General features: G+C 41.3%; 1 protein-coding gene across 1 annotated transcript in view; it reads right to left on the bottom strand.

The window, feature by feature from the left end:
- DNAJC8 (DnaJ heat shock protein family (Hsp40) member C8) overlaps nt 1–17,402 on the bottom strand; it is a 28,836-nt gene extending 11,434 nt beyond the window's left edge. The window contains exons 1-3 of the mRNA XM_058718413.1: nt 17,277–17,402; nt 14,926–15,027; nt 2,985–3,041 (exon numbers count right to left, since the gene is read on the bottom strand). Of these exons, the coding sequence (XP_058574396.1) occupies nt 2,985–3,041; nt 14,926–15,027; nt 17,277–17,354 (237 nt within the window). The 5' untranslated portion in view covers nt 17,355–17,402. The remainder of the gene's footprint in view (nt 1–2,984; nt 3,042–14,925; nt 15,028–17,276) is intronic.
- Between the last annotated feature and the right edge of the window lie 324 nt (nt 17,403–17,726).

The following is a 17,726-nucleotide window of genomic DNA, read 5'->3' as shown; positions in this document are numbered from 1 at the left end:
GTACTTTTTTTTGAGAGAGATACAGAGCACACGTGTGCACAGGAGCAGGGGAGGGGCAGAAAGAAAGGGAGAGAGAGAATCCCAAGTAGGCTGCTCACTGTCAGTGCAGAGCCCAACATGGGGCTCAATCCCACAAACCATAAGATTATGACCTGAGCCCACATCAAGAATCAGACATTTAACCGACTGAGCCACCCAGGCACCCCTGGAATCTGTACTTTTTTAAGCCTCTACTGGATTAACCTCTACTGGGTAACAGGTGACAGTAAGGAATTAGTGTCAATTTTGTTAGGTCTGACAAGTAGTTATGCAAGAAAATGTCCTTTTTTTTTTTCTTGGGGGGATACATGATGAAATATTGGGGGTAAAGTACCATGATATCTATAATTTACTTCACAGCTCGGCCAAAAACATAGTTAATGAAGCAAACTGTTGCCTACAGATGGTGAGTATATGAGGACTCACTGCTCTATTCTTTCTTTTTAAAATATAATTAAAAATTTTTATAACAGGGGCACACCTGGGTGGCTCAGTCAGTTAAACTTCAGCTCAGGTCATCTCACGATTTGAGCCCCACATTGGGCTCTGTGCTGACAGCTCAGAGCATGGAGCCTGCTTCAGATTCTGTGTCTCCTTCTCTCTCTGCCCTTCCCCTGCTCACGCTCTGTCTCTCTCTGTCTCTCAAAAAGAAACATATAATAAAAAAGTTAAAGTGAAAAGCAAATATCTCCATAGGTGATTCTTTCAGACAGCCAGGGTTAAGAACCACTGACCTACCGTCATTGACAGACCAAAACCAACTAACTGGAACAGTGGGACTTTTGGGGGATAATGACAGCAAGTGGGAATGAAATGCTAAATCCAGCATTACTGGACTCAGAATCCTGGGCTCTAATTCCAACTTTAATCACCTACCAGCTGTGAGACCTTGAGCAATTCACTTAACCTATCTCTGTTCCAGTTTCCTCCTCTGTAAATACAACAATACTAGGTACCTCTAGCTCATTGGAATAATGCAAGAAATAGCATACTGTCTAACACACATTGATAGCACAGAAAGAGGACATACTGCATGCCAAGAAAAAGACATACTTCTCTAAGTGCATTGTTCGATTACCTCATTTAAATCCTCATAACAATCTTACTGGGTAGACACATTACGGGCATTTTATAAATGAGGTAACAGGCACAGAAAGGTTGAAAGGGACTTGTCCAACTTCAAACTGCTCATAAGAGGTACAGCTGAGATTGAAACTCAAGTCATATAGCTCTAAGGCCCATACTCTATTAGATCATATTAATAACTAAAGAACTCTCACTGAGTTCTTCATACAGCTTACATTAAAAAGTTTTGACTGTGGATTTGAATGCTTGCTTATTAAATTGGGAAAGACTGCTAATGCATTACATTAGGAAACTTGACATTTTAAGGGGATAAAAGCTGAATATAAGTGCAGAGTAGAACTCAGGAAGAGAAAGTTATAAGATAGGGTGGAGCGCCTGGGTGCCTCTGTTGGTTAAGCATCTGACTTTGGCTCAGGTCATGATCTCACAGTTCGCAAGTTCAAGCCCTGTGTCAGGCTCTCTGCTGACAGCTCAGAGCCTGAAGCCTACTTCGGATTCTGTGTCTCCCTCTCTCTCTGCCCCTCCCCAACTCATGCTCTATCTCTCTCTCAAAAATAAATAAAACATAAACAAAAAAAATGTTTTAATGTTATATAATGGGAAATGACTTAGTAGGCAAAGATAAAAAACATCTTGGCTTAATAGCAGATCAGAACATGATTATGAGTCAGCAATGTGGGGGCAGTTACTGTATTGAGGAAGCAGGCATAATATTGGATATTAACAAGTATGGAATGCAGGAGATGAGAATTATATTCTGCACTGGTCAGACCCTATTACAATATGAAGTACAAAGAGATATATAAAAGTTGGGGAAATTTTAAAAAACAAACCAACAAAAAAGACATTAGGTATACAGAAAATCCAATTTGCAAAGACAGATGGCAGGGAGTGTGTTTATTCAACTCCTAGAAAGAAAGGCTGGGGGTTACTCAGCTATCAAAATTGGAAGGGTTTTTTAAAAAGACTACTATAAACCTTTGTAGCTCAAGGTTATTAAACAACAGACTGGACAATAAAGCACTATTTACATGAAACCAGGTATCTCTTGGGTGTTTAAGTTTGCACAAGATAAAATTATTGAGGAAGGGGGTCTTAAAAATAAAAAAACTGTTTCAAATCATTTAACATGTTTTCTCCAGGAAGGCAGGGAATTTAATAAGCATGACTCCATGTAAGTTCCACTATTCTACATTGTACTTCTCCCGCTTACTTAAGGGCCTGGAAAGGTTCTATTTGGATATAAAATTCATTCTATTCAGAGGTCATATTCATCCTATTCTTCCTTCTCCCTCACTCCCAACTGTATGCCTAAATTTGAGAGTGGGTATGCTCCTGTAATAAGCTTCAAAAAGCCTGCTGAATGCAGTGGTCATTCAGCTCCATAGCTTACCAATAACTACTGCTGCAGGTGGGCTGTGTGAATAAGAGGTAAGCCATGGTCAATAAATTATTTAAGATTTTATGTCACTATGAGGTTTGTTTTTAAAGAGTTACATAATCTTGGGGCGTCTGGGTGGCTCAATGGGTTGAACGTCCAACTTCAGCTCAGGTCATGATCCAGCGGTTTGTGAGTTCGAGCCCCACGTCAGGCTCTGTGCTGACAGCTCAGAGCCTGGAGCCTGCTTCCGATTCTGTGTCTCCCTCTCTCTCTGACTCTCCCCCACTTGTGCTCTGTCTCTGTCTCTCTCAAAAATAAATAAAATGTAAAAAAAAAAAAAAAAGTTACATAATCTTAAGCTTAAAAAAAAAATTAAATTTTGGTCCAATAGTCATAACAGCAAATCCTAAGAGAATCATGTGCTACTATATTTCCAGAAGGTTCAGACTCCATCTATTACAGGGAAATAATACTGTACCTGTCGAAACCTCTTTTTTATTTCTTCATCTGTCACTTCAGGATCTATCTGAAGAACCTGGAAGAATCAAAGTCAAAACTGTAAAAGAGATTAGAAGAATTTATGAATTTAACAGGTGCCCAATAATTATAAATGTTATAATCAACATCTAGAGCAGTACTCAGTATTCTAGAACAGTACCTGGCACACAGTTCTAAAAAACGCTCAAGGTACATAAATGAGGGGCACCTGTCTGGCTTAGTTGGTAAAGCTTGTGACTCCTGGTCTTGGGGTTGTAAGTTTGAGTCCCACACTGGGTATGTGTGAAGATTACTTAAAAAATAAAAAAAGAAATATGGGGTGCCTGGGTGGCTCAGTTGGTTAAGCATCTGACTCTTGGTTTCGGCTCAGGTCATGATCTCACAGTTTCATGAGTTCGAGCCCCCAATGGGCTCTGCGCTGACAGTGTAAAGCCTGCTTGGGATTCTCTCTCTCAGCCTCTCTCTTGGCTCCTCCCCCACTTGCATTGTCTCTGTCTCTCTCGAAATAAACAAACTTTAAAAAAGGAAGGAAGGAAGGAAGGAAGGAAGGAAGGAAGGAAGGAAGGAAGGAAGGAAGGAAGGGAGGGAGGAAGGGAGGGAGGAAGGAAGGGAGGAAGGAAAATGAGGGGCACCTGGCTGACTCAGTCGGGAGAGTGTGCAACTCTTGATCTTGGAGTTGTAAATTCAAACCTCAGGTTGGGTGTAGAGATTACTTTAAAAAAATAAATAAAATATTTTAAAAAAGGAAAAAAAGAAACATAAATGAGAAAAACAGTAACAGAATAAGTTATACCATTTTATGTTTCTCAATATGTATTTCTCAATACAAAATACATTTATGTTTTACTCCATCAGAAGGACAATTTATCTTATATCCAGAGACAGGTTTCTGGACCATGTTGCATTTCTCCTTCATTCATTAAAAAAAGCACCCCCCTACACACCCCTACTTATCTTTGCAAATGTGGAGAAAGTACAAATATGCAATAAGGAGAATATGAGGCTGGATCCCTGATTTTCAATCCAGAAAGGCCCACGGGGCTCCCCTTTATATCTGTAATTCACATGGGCCAATGGTTCTCAGCCCGGAGTGAACATCAGAATTGCCTGTGAAGACCTGTGAGCAACAGGCCTACTATAGAAAAGTCTGGTTCCAACTCAGTAGAACTGAGGTACAGCCAAATGGAAGGATCAACTGTATTTTTAGAGCAATTTGTTTTTTAAAGAATAAATTTAATCATTCTCCACACCTAGGTAAGCTGGTGTTGACAGTCTTCACCATGGATCCTGAGCCCATCGCCACAAATATATATATTCACTCAGACATTTATAGAGTAGCTACTACCTGCTGGACACACTGCTATGTACCAGAAATGCAAAGATAAATAAGCAGGGAAAACGTATTTTTTAATTACCATATAATAAGTGCTTTGGGGGGAAGATTTCACAGTGTAGTCCATGGATTCAACACAGCATTACTATTTATTTACTTGATATTCAAGGCCAGAGGGCGACAGGAGTTTGTTAGAAATCCAGAAGAGAAAGCCTCACTTAAGTGCAACAGAATCAGAATCAAAACTTAACAAGATCCCCAAGTAATCCGAATCATATTAAAGTCTGAGAAACACTGGTAAGAAATGATGTAGGTTAGAAAAAAGTGTGCTCAACGTTAGCAGAACTAAGGACAGGGCAGGTGGGGGGTGGTGGGGAGATGGACAGCAAAGAGAAAATAAATGAAAATAAACCTTGAAAAGAAAAACATATACCAGAAATTAAAAACGCATAGTAACCTACCAAGCTTAGTCAGATGCTTGCAGTGTTTTTAAAAAAAACCTGGCAACAAGTAATGTCAAGATTTATTGCAAGCTTTCAAAACATTCCAACAGCCCACCTATAGTAATAAAGTTAGTGGTAGGCAACGGAGCTGAATGACCACTGCATTCGGCAGACTTTGGAAGGTTACGACAAGAACACGCCCACTCTCCAATGCTAGGCATACAATAAGGGTGAGGGAACAGAAGAACTTTAAAGCAACACATTTTCAAGATTCATTGTGTCCCCTCTACCTTCCCAAGGGAGAAAGGAATTGGGAAAAAGTCACTTAAGAAAAGTATGCAGCTATATAAGATTTATAGATAAAGGAAGGTAACTGTACACACACAAATATTCAGAAGAGAATTTTACCTTACCTTGGTTCTGGGGAAAAGAAACGTATTGGAGCAAACCAAAGTCCAACCAACCCCAGAAGGTGTACAAAATGAATGAGAAAGAATGGAAAACCTCCCACCCTCACATATAAAAAAAGCCTCCAATAAAGCTATAGCCTAGAACTAATGCCAAATGTAATTCATAAACCTTGACTGATTCCCAAATTAAATAAAATAGCTATAATTAAGATTTGGTGGACAACTGGGGCCACTTGAGTGTGGACTACATTAGATGATGTTATTGAATTAATGTTGTTTTTCCTAGGTGCAATAATGGTGTTGTGGTTATATGGCTATATATTCTTATTCTGAGGAGATGCCTGGTAAATTATTTAAGCATGAAGCATCACAATGTCTACAGCTTACTTTCAGGTAATCTGGCAAAAATGAAGGTATGTATATATACACACACACCAGCCTTGTTTTTCCAAGAATACCTTAATCACATGTGTACTGATCAGTGGCAACAAAAATTCACTGAGTGCCTTCAAAGCTAATCAACTCCTTTTCTATCCTTAATAGATGGAGGTACCATATGTGGCCATGAAATACAATGAATACAGTGGGCCTATACCTGTGGCCCAAACCTCTTTAAAGCCAGCTTCACACTCAGTACAAACTTATGGAGCACCTATGATTCCTACTGTGCTCACTACTATTTTCACGGAATTGAAGGTCCATCAGGGGAGGAACAGACAAGAAACAATTCTTACAAATGTGACAAATGCCATATTACCAACATGGCTCAGGCTTTGGGGATACTGCAATGAAAAATCCAGTCTTAGACCTCAAAGAGTTCATTAACCATCACACATGAACAAAAATGCCTGACATCGATACAAGTTTCTGAACTCAAATTGTAACAGCCTCCTTTGGAATCTTTCACTTGAAAAAGGAATCCAGTCTTAAGTCATATGTGAACTCTATGAGCTGATAATCATGTACAAGTTCCAGAGTTCTACTAAGATAAACACCTTTCCTTCCGAAGTACTTAATAAGATACACAAAAAAATAAAGTGGGTAGAGCTCCTTGCTGGGGCCTTGAAGTTAAATCAAAATAAGGAACATGAAAAGGACAGGACTGAGCAGGGGCACAGGTTCCTCTATGCTTATGGAAGAAGTAGAGAAGGGCCTTCAACTGAAGAATAATTGCAGAATGTGTAAGATCCTTGCATAATAGCTGAAGGTCAGACGCATGGCCAAACAGGGAGCTAGAGAGAGGGCAGGAAGAGAAAAGAAAAATGCGCCCTGAATGATGATTCCCATAATAAGGTCCCTCAGATTCCCAGTCTTACTCCTCCCTTTTCTACCTGCTACTCGGTGAGATGGTGTCTAGGCAGACCACTCACATTTCAGTTGACCAGGTGACACCTGGCATGACAGCTATCACTGCATTACTCTCCTTACTAGAAAAAGACCAGGGGTGCCTGGGTGGCTCAGTCTCTTGATTTCAGCTCAAATCATAATCTGGCGGTTTGTTAGATTGAGCCCCACGTCCAACTCTGCGCTGAGTGCGAAGTCTGCTGGGGATTCTCTCTCTCCCTCTCCTGCTTACCTCTGTAGAAAACTCAGATTCATTTAGATGTCTCCATAGCTGCTACGTGAAAAACAAAAGTCGCTCATTTCCTATATCACCAGGAACACCTAATTCTGACTCAAGGTTCAAAAAGCAACTTCATAAGGAGACAATGACAGTAACACCCACCCTATATAGTGGCCACCACATCTGTAGAAAATAGAAAAGACAAAAGTTCTATGGATGGTCATCGAGTCCTGCCCATTCAAACACAATCTCTCATCTTCCCAAGTGTCAACCTCACCGTATCCTTGTGTAAAGATAAATATATTCACACATACATTCACACACACTGTCAACTCTTGAACACAGGTTTGAACTGCATGGGTCAACTTACATATGAATTTTTTTTCAATAAATATAGTATACTACTATAAATGTATTTTCTCTTATGACTTTTTAATATTTTCTAGCTTACTTTACTGTAAAAATACAGTATGTAATACATATACAAAACGTGTTAATTGATGGTTTGGTCTCAGTAAGGCTTCTAGTCAATAGTAGTTTATTAGTAGTTAAATTTGGGGGTGAGTCAAAGTCATACACAGATTTTTAACTGCATGAGGGTTTGTATGACTGACTAATCCCTGCATTGTTTAACGGTCAATTGTGAGTGTGTACATACGTATATACACATATATACATATGCATAATGTGTACATATACTCCAACATTTTTTTTTAGTTTATTTTGAGAGAGAGAGAGAGAGAGAGAGAGGGAGCAAATCTCAAGCACGTTCCACGGCCCAACACAGGGCTCGAACCCATGAACCACAAGATCATGACCTGAGCTAAAGTCAGACGCTTACCCAACTGAGCCACCAGAGCCCCTCAAACATACTTTATATAGTCAGGACAGAAACTACAGGGCAGTGACTTCCAGAACCACATTAACTAGTAGGGTGTTAAAATTCTAGCCTTCATAGTAGTCCCAACAATCTGTCATTTCTTTTCTTTTAAATTTTTTTTTCAACGTTTTTTATTTATTTTTGGGACAGAGAGAGACAGAGCATGAACGGGGGAGGGGCAGAGAGAGAGGGAGACACAGAATCGGAAACAGGCTCCAAGCTCCGAGCCATCAGCCCAGAGCCTGACGCGGGGCTCGAACTCACAGACCGCGAGATCGTGACCTGGCTGAAGTCGGACGCTTAACCGACTGCACCACCCAGGCGCCCCTCTGTCATTTCTTTTCAATCAGATAACCACAGGAAACACAAATTACCTTAACAAATAAATGGGTAAGTTATATGATCACATGTCCCCTTTTCATGGTACTCTGCACAATTTAAAAGTATGGTTAAATAGAGGGGCACCTGGGTGGGTTAGTCAGTTGAGCGTCTGACTTCAGCTGTCAGATCATGATCTCCAGGCTCATGGGTTCGAGCCCCATGTCTGGCTCTGTGCTGATAGCTTAGAGCCTAGAGCCTGTTTCAGATTCTGTGTCTCCCTCTCTCAAAGATAAGTAAACATTAAAAAAAAAACAAAAAAGTGGGGCGCCTGGGTGGCTCAGTCGGTTAAGCGTCCGACTTCGGCTCAGGTCACGATCTCACGGTCTGTGAGTTCGAGCCCCACGTCGGGCTCTGGGCTGATGGCCCAGAGCCTGGAGCCTGCTTCCGATTCTGTGTCTCCCTCTCTCTCTGCTCCTCCCCCGTTCATGCTCTGTCTCTCTCTGTCTCAAAAATAAATAAACGTTAAAAAAAATTAGAAAAAAAAAAAAAAGTATGGTTAAATACAAAGAACATATCATCAAATTCTTTATCCTTCTCAAACAAATTATCTTCTCCCTTCCCTCCCCCAGATTGTATCAAGAATACTCTTGGGGAAAAACAATCAGGGGCTCCTGGCTGGCTCAATCGGAAGAGCATGCAACTTTTGATCTTAGGGTCATGAGTTCAAGTCCCTTAACTCATGACCCCAAGACCAAGGGTCACATGCTCTTCCAACTGACCCAACCAGATGCCCCTCAAAAGTACTCTTTAATTTTCTGCCTTACCCTTCCCTTTCTGAGCAACACAATCCAAACACATTAAGTGGAGCCAGGCAAAGTAGACACCTACCCTGGGTAGGACATCAAGATAGCCCAGTGCAGGGTCAGAGCCCATCTGGGATGAAGATGGTGGTGACCACACAGGGAACAGTGGCCAGGCACACCACGGTGGAACACAAATGGGGTGAGAAGAGCATCCACACAGAAAGGTACCCTGACATGGAGGTACAAAGTGGGTTGAGAAGGGCATCTCGGTGGGCGGGCAGCCAGGCATAGGGTGTTAAAACCTAAGCAGGGTAAGACTGTGAACATGGGAGGGTAGCCAAGTGCAGGGTATCAGAGCCCAAGAGGGCTAAGGAAAGCATCCACATGAAAGCAGAGTTGAGGGGCGCCTGGGTGGCTCAGTCGGTTAAGCGTCCGACTCCAGCTCAGGTCATGATCTCACAGTATGTGAGTTCAAGCCCCACATCAGGCTTTCTGCTGTCAGCACAGAACCTGCTTTGGATCCTCTGTCTCCCTCTTTCTCTGCCCCTACCCTGCACACATGCGTACCCTGTCTCTCAAAAATAAATAAACATTTAAAAAATTTCTTTAAAAAAAAAAAAAAAGGAAATAGGATACAACCGGGGTATTTGAGAGTGGGCAAGGTAAGAAAAGTGTCTACAAGGGAAGTGGGTTGGCACAGAGTATAGGAGTCCAAGCAAGAATATCTCCACAAAGGGATGGCCTAGCATGGGAAACTTGTACTTGGTGAGGTGGGCACCCATGTAGGAGGGCATCCAACATAGGAAGGCAGTCCAACAAGAGGTGTCAGAACCCAAGCAGAAGGTAGACAGCACTTGGATGGAAGTATGACAGTCACAGAAGTTGGAGCCTGATCAGGGTGAAGAGAGCCTCCATGCAAAGGCGGGGGGGGGGGGGGGGGGGGGATGGAATGGAGTTAGAGCCCAAGTAAGATGGGGAGGATGTTTTCAGAGGAAGGTAGCCTGACGTAAGGGTCAAAGCCAGAGCAGGGTAGAAATGTGCCTGTTTGATGGGGAGGATGCTGGAGTCCAAAAGGGATGAAGAGAGGTCCCAGGGAGCCAGAGGTGGGTGAGGAATGCACCCACCTGGAAGGGTAACCTGGCATGGGAGTTTTAAGCTCAGGTACGGTGAGGAATGGCAGCTGGGAGATCAGATGTAAACAGGACGATCAATTAAGTAAATATACACATATTTAAAATAGTGGGAGCCTGATTTCTCACTATGAGAGAAGGGAACTACAAACATGTAAAAAAAAAAACAAAAAACTAGAATAAACCCTATAGTGTTGGATTGAAATTGGATGTCAATACATGTATGTACACATGCAAACACACATATGCATGCATACACATACACTCACTTCTTAGCCCTATCTACCAATAGGGTCTGGAGTAGTGACATTCCCAACAGCAATGAGTACACCTAGCACCCAAATCTTTATCTCTAAATACCATTCTTCACTAAAAGGAATTGGAGCTCCTCACTGAAATGATCTTAGGCTGGGTCAGGAAAAGTACAAGAGTGTCTAGTAATCAAAGAATGATGAAAACATATCGAAAGATAGGACCTTGCTTGAAAGATAACCTACTGGCCCAATTTGGGACAACTTGAGCAACAAAATAAATAATATCAAAATACAACACACTGGATAAAATAGGAAACCCTAAGTCTATACTGACTAATAAATGAATAAACTGAAACTTTGCTAAGAGAATATTTACACTGTCTCAAAGTGCCTCCCCATAAAATACTTACTAATTACAAAAGGGAAAAAAAGTAACTTATGAACACAGCAGGCACCTCTCGAAGTGATCAAGTTAACATCATTAGAAATGGGATAAACCTGGAATATTGGAAATATCATGTACTTTATAAGTTGCCAAGAGAAGAATACAGTATCACTTCTGTGATATTCCTGCATTCCAACATTGCATAAACTGAATCCAACTGAAGAAATATCAAACAACCTCAAATTGAGAGAGATGCTACAATATAACTGGCCTGGGTGCGCCTGGGTGGCTCAGTCAATTGAGTGTCCAACTTCAGCTCAGGTCACGATCTCACAGATCGTGGGTTCAAGCCCCAACAGCTCAGAGCCTGGAGACTGCTTCAGATTCTGTGTCCCCCTCTTTCTCCGCCCAACCCCTGCTTGTGCTCTGTCTCTGTCTTTCAAAAAAGAATAAACATTAAAAAAAATTTTTTTTTAATAAATAACTGGCCCGTAATCTTCAGAAATGGTAAGGTCGTCAAAGTCAAGGAAAGGCTGGGAAACTGTTCCAGACTAAAGACTAAACAGACACAACAACTAAATATAACAGTTGATTCTTGACTGGATCCTTTTGCTGTAGAGGACATTATTGAGACAACTGGCAAATTTGAATGGGTCTGAGAACTACATGGTAACAGTGTACCAATGTTTCTTTCTTGATTTTGATGGTTATATTGTGCTTCAGTAGGAAAGTGTCATTTGTAGGAAAAACACACTGAAGTATTCTAGAGCAAAGAACATCATACTAGCAACTTGGTATCAAACGGTCCAAGAAAGTCTTCATAATGTACTTGTAACCTTTCTACAAATCTGAAATTGTTTTAAAATGAAACAGTTCTTGGGGTGCCTGGGTGGCTTAGTCCGTAAGCATCCAACTTCATCTGGCTCAGCTCATGATCTCGTGGTTCCTGAGTCTGAGTCCTACATCAGGGTCTCTGTTGTCAGTACGAAGCCCACTTTGGATCCTCTGCTTCTCTCTCTGCCCCTCCCTTCCTCTCTCCACCCCCCACCCCTCAAAAATAAACATTAAAAAAAAAGATAAATAAAATGAAACAATTCTTTAAAAATTACTCTTCAGGAGCACCTAGGTGGCTCAGTCAGTTAAGCATCTGACTCTTGATTTCAGTCCACGTCATGAGCTCACCATCCATGAGATTAAGCCCCAAGTCAGGCTCTGCACTGACAGTGAGGAACTTGCTTGGGATTCTCTCTCTCCCTCTCTCTGCCCCTCCCCACACACTCTGCACACACGCACACCCTCTCTCTCAAATCAATAAACTTAAAAAAAAAAATTTGTTACTCTTCAAAAAAACAGAAGCAATGGACGAGCCTTGAAAGCATTATGCTAAATGAAATAAGTCAGACACAAAAGTACAAATACTATACAATTCGACCTATATGAGGCACTTAGAATAGGCAAATTGATAGATAGAAAATAGAATAGAAATCACCAGAGACTGGGAGTAGGAGGAATGGGGAGTTATTGTTTAATGGGTTTGGAGTTTCTGTTTAGAATGATGAAAAAGTTCTAGAGATGACAATGATGATGGGTGCACAACACTGAATGTACTTACTGCCCCTGAAATGTACACCTAAAAACTGTTAAATGGTTAATTAGATGTTATGTATATTTTTTTTTAATTTTTTTTTTTTAATGTTTATTTATTTTTGAGACAGAGGGAGATAGAACATGAGTTGGGGAGGGGCATAGAGAGAGGGAGACACAGAATCTGAAACAGGCTCCGGGCTCTGAGCTGTCAGCACAGAGCCCGATGCGGGGCTCGAACCCACGAACCATGAGATCATGACCTGAGCCGAAGTCGGACGCCCAACCGACTGAGCCACCCAGGCGCCCCAGATGTTATGTATATTTTACCACAATAAAAAAAAAAAAGTAGGAACAAAAAAAAGTTTACAGGTGCTCAATAAGTGTTATTTTTATAAGATGTAACAATATTCATGTCAAAGTTATTTATAATTGTGAATAACTAGAAACTAGTTTAAATATCCTATAATAAAGAAAAATAAAGGAATTATTAAATAATTTTTTTAATTTTCAGAGACAGAGAATATGAGCAGGGGAAAGAGCACCAGGGGGAGAGAGACAGAATCCTAAGCAGGCTCCACACTCAGTATGGGGCCCGACGCGGGGCTTGACCCACTATCCTGAGATTACAAACTGAGCTGAAATCAAGAGTTAGATGCTCAACTAACTGAGCCACCCAAACATCCCAGTAAAGGAATTCTTTAAATAAAAACTGTGGAGACTTTTAAAAATGTGTACACCAGGGTGCCTGTGTGGCTCAGTCAGTTAAGCATCCGACTTCGGCTCAGGTCACGATCTCAGTTAGTGACTTCGAGCCCTGAGTTGGGCTGTCTGCTGTCAGCACAGAGCCCACTTCAGATCCTGTCCCCTTCTCTCTGCCCGTTCCACCCTCAAAAATAAACTTTAAAAAAACAGTAGAAGTTTCTTTTTAAAAAATGTATACACAGGGGCACCTGAGTGGCTCAGTCGGTTAAGTGTCTGACTCCGGCTCAGGTTGTGATCTCATGATCCATGGGTTCGAGCCCCACGTCGGGCTCTGTACTGACAGCTCAGAGCCTAGAGCCTGCTTCGGATTCTATGTCTCCCTCTCTCTCTGCCCCACCCCTGTTGATGCTCTGTCTCTGTCTCTCTCAAGAAATAAACAAACATTAAAATTAAAAAAAAAAATGTATACACATATTTTGTATAACAATATAGCATTTATTTTATTTATTTATTTCAATCTAATTTAGTTAACATATAGTTAGTGTAATAATGATTTCAGGAGTACAATTTAGTGATTCATCACTTACACATAATACCCAGTACTCATCCCAAGTGCCCTCCTTAACGCCCATCACCCATTTAGCCCATCCTCCCCACTCCTCCAGCAACCCTCAGTTTGTTTTCCATATTTGGGTCTCTTATGGCCTGCCTGCCCCTCTGTTTTTATCTTTTTTTGCTTCCCATTGTTCAGCTGTTTTGTTTCTTAAATTCCACATATGAGGGAAATCATATGACATTTGTCTTTCTCTGATAGACTTATTTCACTTAGCATAATATAATCTAGTTCTGTCCACGTTGTTGCACAGTACAGCATTTAAAATAGCATGAAGTAGGGGTGCATGGGTGGCTCAGTCGGTTAAGCATCCGACTTTGGCTCAGGTCATGATCTCCAGTTCATGAGTTCGAGCCCCGTGTCAGGCTTTTTGCTGACAGCTCAGAGCCTTGGGCCTGCTTTGGATTCTGTGTCTCCCTTTCTCTCTGCTCTCCCCACCACTTGCACACACTCTCTCTCTCTCAAAAATAAACATTAAAAAATTTTAAAAAATAAAATAGCGGGGCGCCTGGGTGGCTCAGCCGGTTAAGCGTCCGACTTCAGCTCAGGTCATGATCTCGTGGTTTGTGAGTTCAAGCCCCGTGTCGGGCTCTGTGCTGACCGCTCAGAGCCTGGAGCCTGTTTCAGATTCTGTGTCTCCCTCTCTCTCTGTCCCTCCCCTGTTCATGCTCTGTCTCTCTCTGTCTCAAAAATAAACGTTAAAAAAAATTCTTTAAAAAAAATAATAAAATAGCATGAAGTACATTATCCTCCTTGTTTCAAAACAGAACTTTTAAAACAGTTCAAGTATAAGCAATTAAGATGGAGCTATTTCTCTTAGGTGGGGTTATACTTGATTATTCTTGCTTTTATTATATTTCAAATCTTTGTAAGAAATATGATTTACTTTCATATTTAGGAAAAGTTCAAAATTATAAAACAAAGGAGACCCAGAAAGTATATTTGCTTGTCTATAACCCTGTGGTCATTTTTTGGTTGTTGGATATTTGATATATTTTTTTAAGTTTACTTATTTTTGGAAGAGAGAGAGAGAGAGAGCAGGGGAAGGGCAGAGACAGGGAGACAGAGAATACCAAGCAGGCCAACATGGGGCTCAAACTCAGGAACCATGAGATCATAACCTGAGCCAAAACCAAGTGAGTCAGATGCTTAACCAAGTGAGCCACCCAGGCACCCTGGGTTTTCAATATTTTTTACTGCAGTACAAAAGAAAAGTTGTAACAAGCAAACTAAATCAAAGATCCTAAGTTTATCAAGGGTAGCTAGCCCTTCACATCTGAAAATAAAGCCCTGTATATTAGGGTTGGTAAAAGATGGAGAATATTTGACAGGTCACAGACCATCTCATTTTTCCTAACATGCTGCCTTCTCATGCTTTGCTCACAATAAAACCAGCCAATCTCAGTTCCAACTATAAGACAAAGGTTCTGATGTAAGTCTGCCTGCAGCTATGAAAAGCTCCCATCACAAGGCCATAGCAACCTCAAACAGCTCACCTCAAATGGGTTCAAATTGAAGTAGGAGGAACCAGGACGGGTCAATCTTTCAATCTGATTTTTGGATGTTAGAACTGAATCTCTCTTCTCTATTTGTTTGACCTAAAATGAAGGGAGATAAAAACTTCATTACTAAAGTTCAATAATAAACTCTGAATTGTCATTTTAACAAGCTACTGACATGTTGAGCAAAATCTGTCTACATGTGAACATTTGAAGAATAATTAACAACAGGTATCATTCACTGAATTCTAACACTGTAAAAACTTTACATATATTTATTCCTCTCAACCATCCTATACAGTAGATACTACTATTATTCCCATTTTACAGATAGGAAAACTGAGACTTAGAGAGGTTAACTGATCTGTTCCTGGCTACCCAACTTGTAAACTAGAATTTTAATTCCAACAGTCTGACTCCAAGATAAGAATCACAAATGAACATAAATAAGTCACAGCCACCACCTTCAAAGAGCTTCCACTTTATGACAGAAGATGTACTAGTGTTGTTCATACTTAATTTACAATTTTTTATTTAAGAAAAATACAATTACACTGAAATATACTATACACTAAACACAGCATTAAAAAAGTACATGGGAGGGACAAGTAATTCTGCCTACCTATCACGCGAATAGAGTTAGAAAAATCCCGGACCCAAAACAACACCAAGGAGAACAGGCACTAGGTAGTGCCAGAAAAACATCCTTGGTACCACAGTCAGAATTGGAATGCTAGTTGAAATGAATCATGTTATGTTTATATGTTATATACCATCTTTATTCCTATGGCCAAAAGGAGTTTGGAAATAATTTCGGTAGTATAAAAAGCCATTCCTTCTCAGTATCTTTCCTCTTCACTTTCTTGAAAATAGCATGTCACTCCTCACCCCATCTTCTTTCCTAGACTTATGTTTCCTCGTAGCACCTGACACTATATTTTACATGTTTATTGCTTATCTTTCTCTATAGGATGCAAGCTCTAAGACAGGATTTTTCTATTGTTCACTACCATACCTCCAGCACCTAAACAGTACATTTGTACATGTCAGGTGCTCAAGAAACACTGGTTGAATGATGTCTGAAGGATCCTCCTTTATGTACTTTCCCTCGTTCAATTCAGAGAAGCCAGAATTGTTTTTAGTTTATTTTTATTTCTAACTAAGAGATGGTAAGTGAAACAATTTCCAGTGTAACTGATGAGTAGTCATTAAAGGTCAATAAACTTTGGTACCAGCATATCAACATTTTCATGTGAATTAGGCATTTCAAAAGGACAGACTATAAAGGATATGCTAATTCCATTTTCAAATTTAATACTGTGGAGAATCTACTATGTAACAAGCACTGTTACAAATACCAAAGATAAAAAATGAATGTGGCACGGTGCTGAACTCTGAGCAGCTCACAGCCTAGACAGGAGCAACTCCATTCCTCAAATCCATGCCATTCAGCTTTAACTCTTAGAAAGATGCTTCTTTCTGCTTTATATGTTATGACACCTTTTCTTATACCTTAACTCCTTTAACGTTCATAAAAACTCTTGTTTTAATATTAACTCTGGCTTTACAGTGGTAAAAACCTAAGATCTGCAAAATCAACGTCTTGAAAGAATTAAAACACAGTCCAACTGCCTTGCAAAAATCCAATCCAAGGTCCCCTGACTCCAAATGGCATGCTTTTCATTTATTCATTCATTTATTCAACAAATATTTACCAAGCAATTACTATGACGTACGTGCTGGAAATGCGACAATAAGTGAGGCTCACACCAAACTGACCCCCCAATCCTAACATGATACCAAGCTGATATCTGCTGTAAGACCCAGAACAAATTATTTCGCTTCCCTAAACCTCAAGTTTGTCATCTGTAAAACAAAGATAATGCCTCCCTGGCATGATGCATAGTGCCTGGCGCCCACGAATGGCAGAAATAACCAGTAATACAACTCATTACAGAGGACTAAGGGTAGACAGTGCTTCCGTTCAGAATAAAAATGAGGCCCAGCAAAGTTAAGTCGCCCCCAAGAAGGCCGGACTCTGCCAGCCCCTGCCAGCCTCGGACTCCGCGGACTTGGGGCCCTCTGCACGCGCCCAGGCACTTCGTTGGCCACAATCGTCGTCTACCCGCAGACGTCGGATCCTGGCCCCTTTTTCGATGCCCAAGGGATTCCCCCAGCAGCTACGAGGCAGAGATGCGCACACACACCCCCAGCCCCCCGCCTGCCCGAAGGCCAGACAGGAGGAACCGCCCAACGGTCCAGGCCAGGAAGACCACTGCCTTTGCCCGCTGGGAAAGCAGGACCGAGTGGAGTCGCCCCGGTGCCACTACTCCTCACTCGGTGTTCACCTCACTGTAGAAGGTCATAAATGCTTCCTCAGTGCTCCCTCCGCCAGCCGAAGCCCCGCTCTCTCCTGGAGCCGCCATTTCCCCGGCCCAGCAACCACGTGACTCTCCCGCGCAGGCGCAGCCTCCTGTGATTCTTACAGGCCCGCCCCCCCTAGCTCCGCCCCCTTCCTTGTGACTCTTAAAGGGCTGGCTCCCAAGACAGAAACCTCTAACCTAAATAGACTCTTTTTAATTGAGGTGAGATACACATAACATATAATCAAAATGAACAGTTCAGTGCCTCTTTACACTCACAGTGTTGTGCAACCACCAACCTCTATCTAGTCCCAAAACACTTTCATCACCCCAGAAGGATACTTAGACCTATCAAGCAGTTCCTCCCCATTCCCTTTTCTATTCAACCCCTTACATCAACCAGTCTGTGTTCTGACTCTATGGATTTACCTATCC

This window comes from Neofelis nebulosa, chromosome 2 (genome assembly GCF_028018385.1).
Source record: "Neofelis nebulosa isolate mNeoNeb1 chromosome 2, mNeoNeb1.pri, whole genome shotgun sequence".
Classification (NCBI taxonomy): Eukaryota; Metazoa; Chordata; class Mammalia; order Carnivora; family Felidae; genus Neofelis; species Neofelis nebulosa.
The sequence above is the reverse complement of the archived record's forward strand: the minus strand, read 5'-3'. Positions and strand labels throughout refer to the sequence as shown.